Source organism: Frankliniella occidentalis, unplaced genomic scaffold (genome assembly GCF_000697945.3).
Source record: "Frankliniella occidentalis isolate FOCC.00 unplaced genomic scaffold, Focc_3.1 Scaffold3922, whole genome shotgun sequence".
Classification (NCBI taxonomy): Eukaryota; Metazoa; Arthropoda; class Insecta; order Thysanoptera; family Thripidae; genus Frankliniella; species Frankliniella occidentalis.
The window spans coordinates 1-1,349 of record NW_026270974.1 but is presented as its reverse complement, the minus strand read 5'-3'; the positions used below and the strand labels follow the sequence as shown (position 1 = coordinate 1,349).

General features: G+C 47.8%; 1 protein-coding gene across 1 annotated transcript in view; it reads left to right on the top strand.

Moving 5' to 3' along the window:
• LOC127752096 (RING finger protein nhl-1-like) overlaps window positions 1-1,101 on the top strand; it is a gene marked incomplete at its 5' end in the record, with an annotated part of 3,610 nt that extends 2,509 nt beyond the window's left edge. The window contains 2 exon segments of the mRNA XM_052276671.1: window positions 1-161; window positions 364-1,101. Coding sequence (XP_052132631.1) covers window positions 1-161; window positions 364-577 — 375 coding nt within the window.
• Between the last annotated feature and the right edge of the window lie 248 nt (window positions 1,102-1,349).

The window sequence follows — 1,349 nt, the reverse complement described above, 5'->3', positions numbered from 1 at the left end:
GGCCAGCTGGAGCACCCGCACTACATCGCCGTGTCGTCCACCAACCGGGTCATCGTGTCCGACTCCAACAACCACCGCATCCAGATCTTCGACGTCAACGGCCGCGTAATTACGTCATTCGGCTCGGAAGGGTCTGACGAGGGGCAGTTTAAGTTCCCAAGGTGAGCTTGCAGCTTGCAGTGCAGAGAGACGGCGGGGCATGGTGGTAGTCTGTTGGGACAAAGCGCCTGCCATTGGCGGGATAGGCAACGTCTGCACCCGCTCGCACGGCTGCGCGCGCGCTGCCTACGCTCCAGGCGCTTGGTGACCTCCCGGCTCCGCGTCACGCTCGATTGACAACTCCCCACTTGCTTTTTGTTCCAGGGGCGTGGCCGTGGACGAGCAGGGTTACATCTTCGTGGGCGATTCTGGCAACAATCGCATCCAGATCTTCCACCCGGACGGCGCGTTCCTGCGCGCGTTCGGCTGCTGGGGCGCGGGGCCTGCCGAGTTCAAGGGCCTGGAGGGCGTCGCCGTCATGAGCGACGGCAAGATCCTCGTCTGTGACCGCGAGAACCACCGCGTGCAGGTCTTCTAAGTGTGAGGGGCGGGCATGGTCTCCTTAAGAGGGGGAAGGGCATCATCGGCTGTCGAGAAGTAGTGTCAACGCGGAAAAGACTGTAGAGATTTGTCATGGGATACAAGTTGTCATCTGTTGCGAATGAAATGCCACTTCTATGATAAGTAACAACGTTTCTTTTGCGTTGTTTTGTTGTTATTGTTGTTTTTTGTCACAGACCAGCTAGACGCAAGTGTCTCAGCCGGTATGTGAAAATAAATATGGAAATGTTCTCACAATCACAGATCCCACAGATCACGCAGTTTATGATACAAGAGCATATGACAGTACATAGCACTTACCAACTGCCTGGTCGTTTACCCCTTAAGGGCCGTGTGAGCTGAATCACTCCACTGTTCAAATATGAAAATGCTCTGACTCAAATGTGCTTTCAAATTAAAATCTGTGTGTATTTTTGTTTTCCCTCAAACAGCATGTTTGACTTTACTAAAGTGTTGCTGAGTGTGCCTTATCAGAAAAAAATAAATGTATGCAAAACCCAATGCTGCCTCCCTTTTTCTTTGTAATCAACCTGGAAAAACATTTTAAAACGAAAAGCTCCATTGAGGATACGTAGTAAACACATCAGTACAGTAGAAAAAAATATATTTAATATAAAGCATTGCATTTTATAAAACCTTAATGTGTAAATTCATTTTTAGATGATAAAATATTAAAATATAAAGGAGCAAATTATAATAATAATGTATACAAATTTTATAACATCCGAATCGTTTCTAACAATGGCACA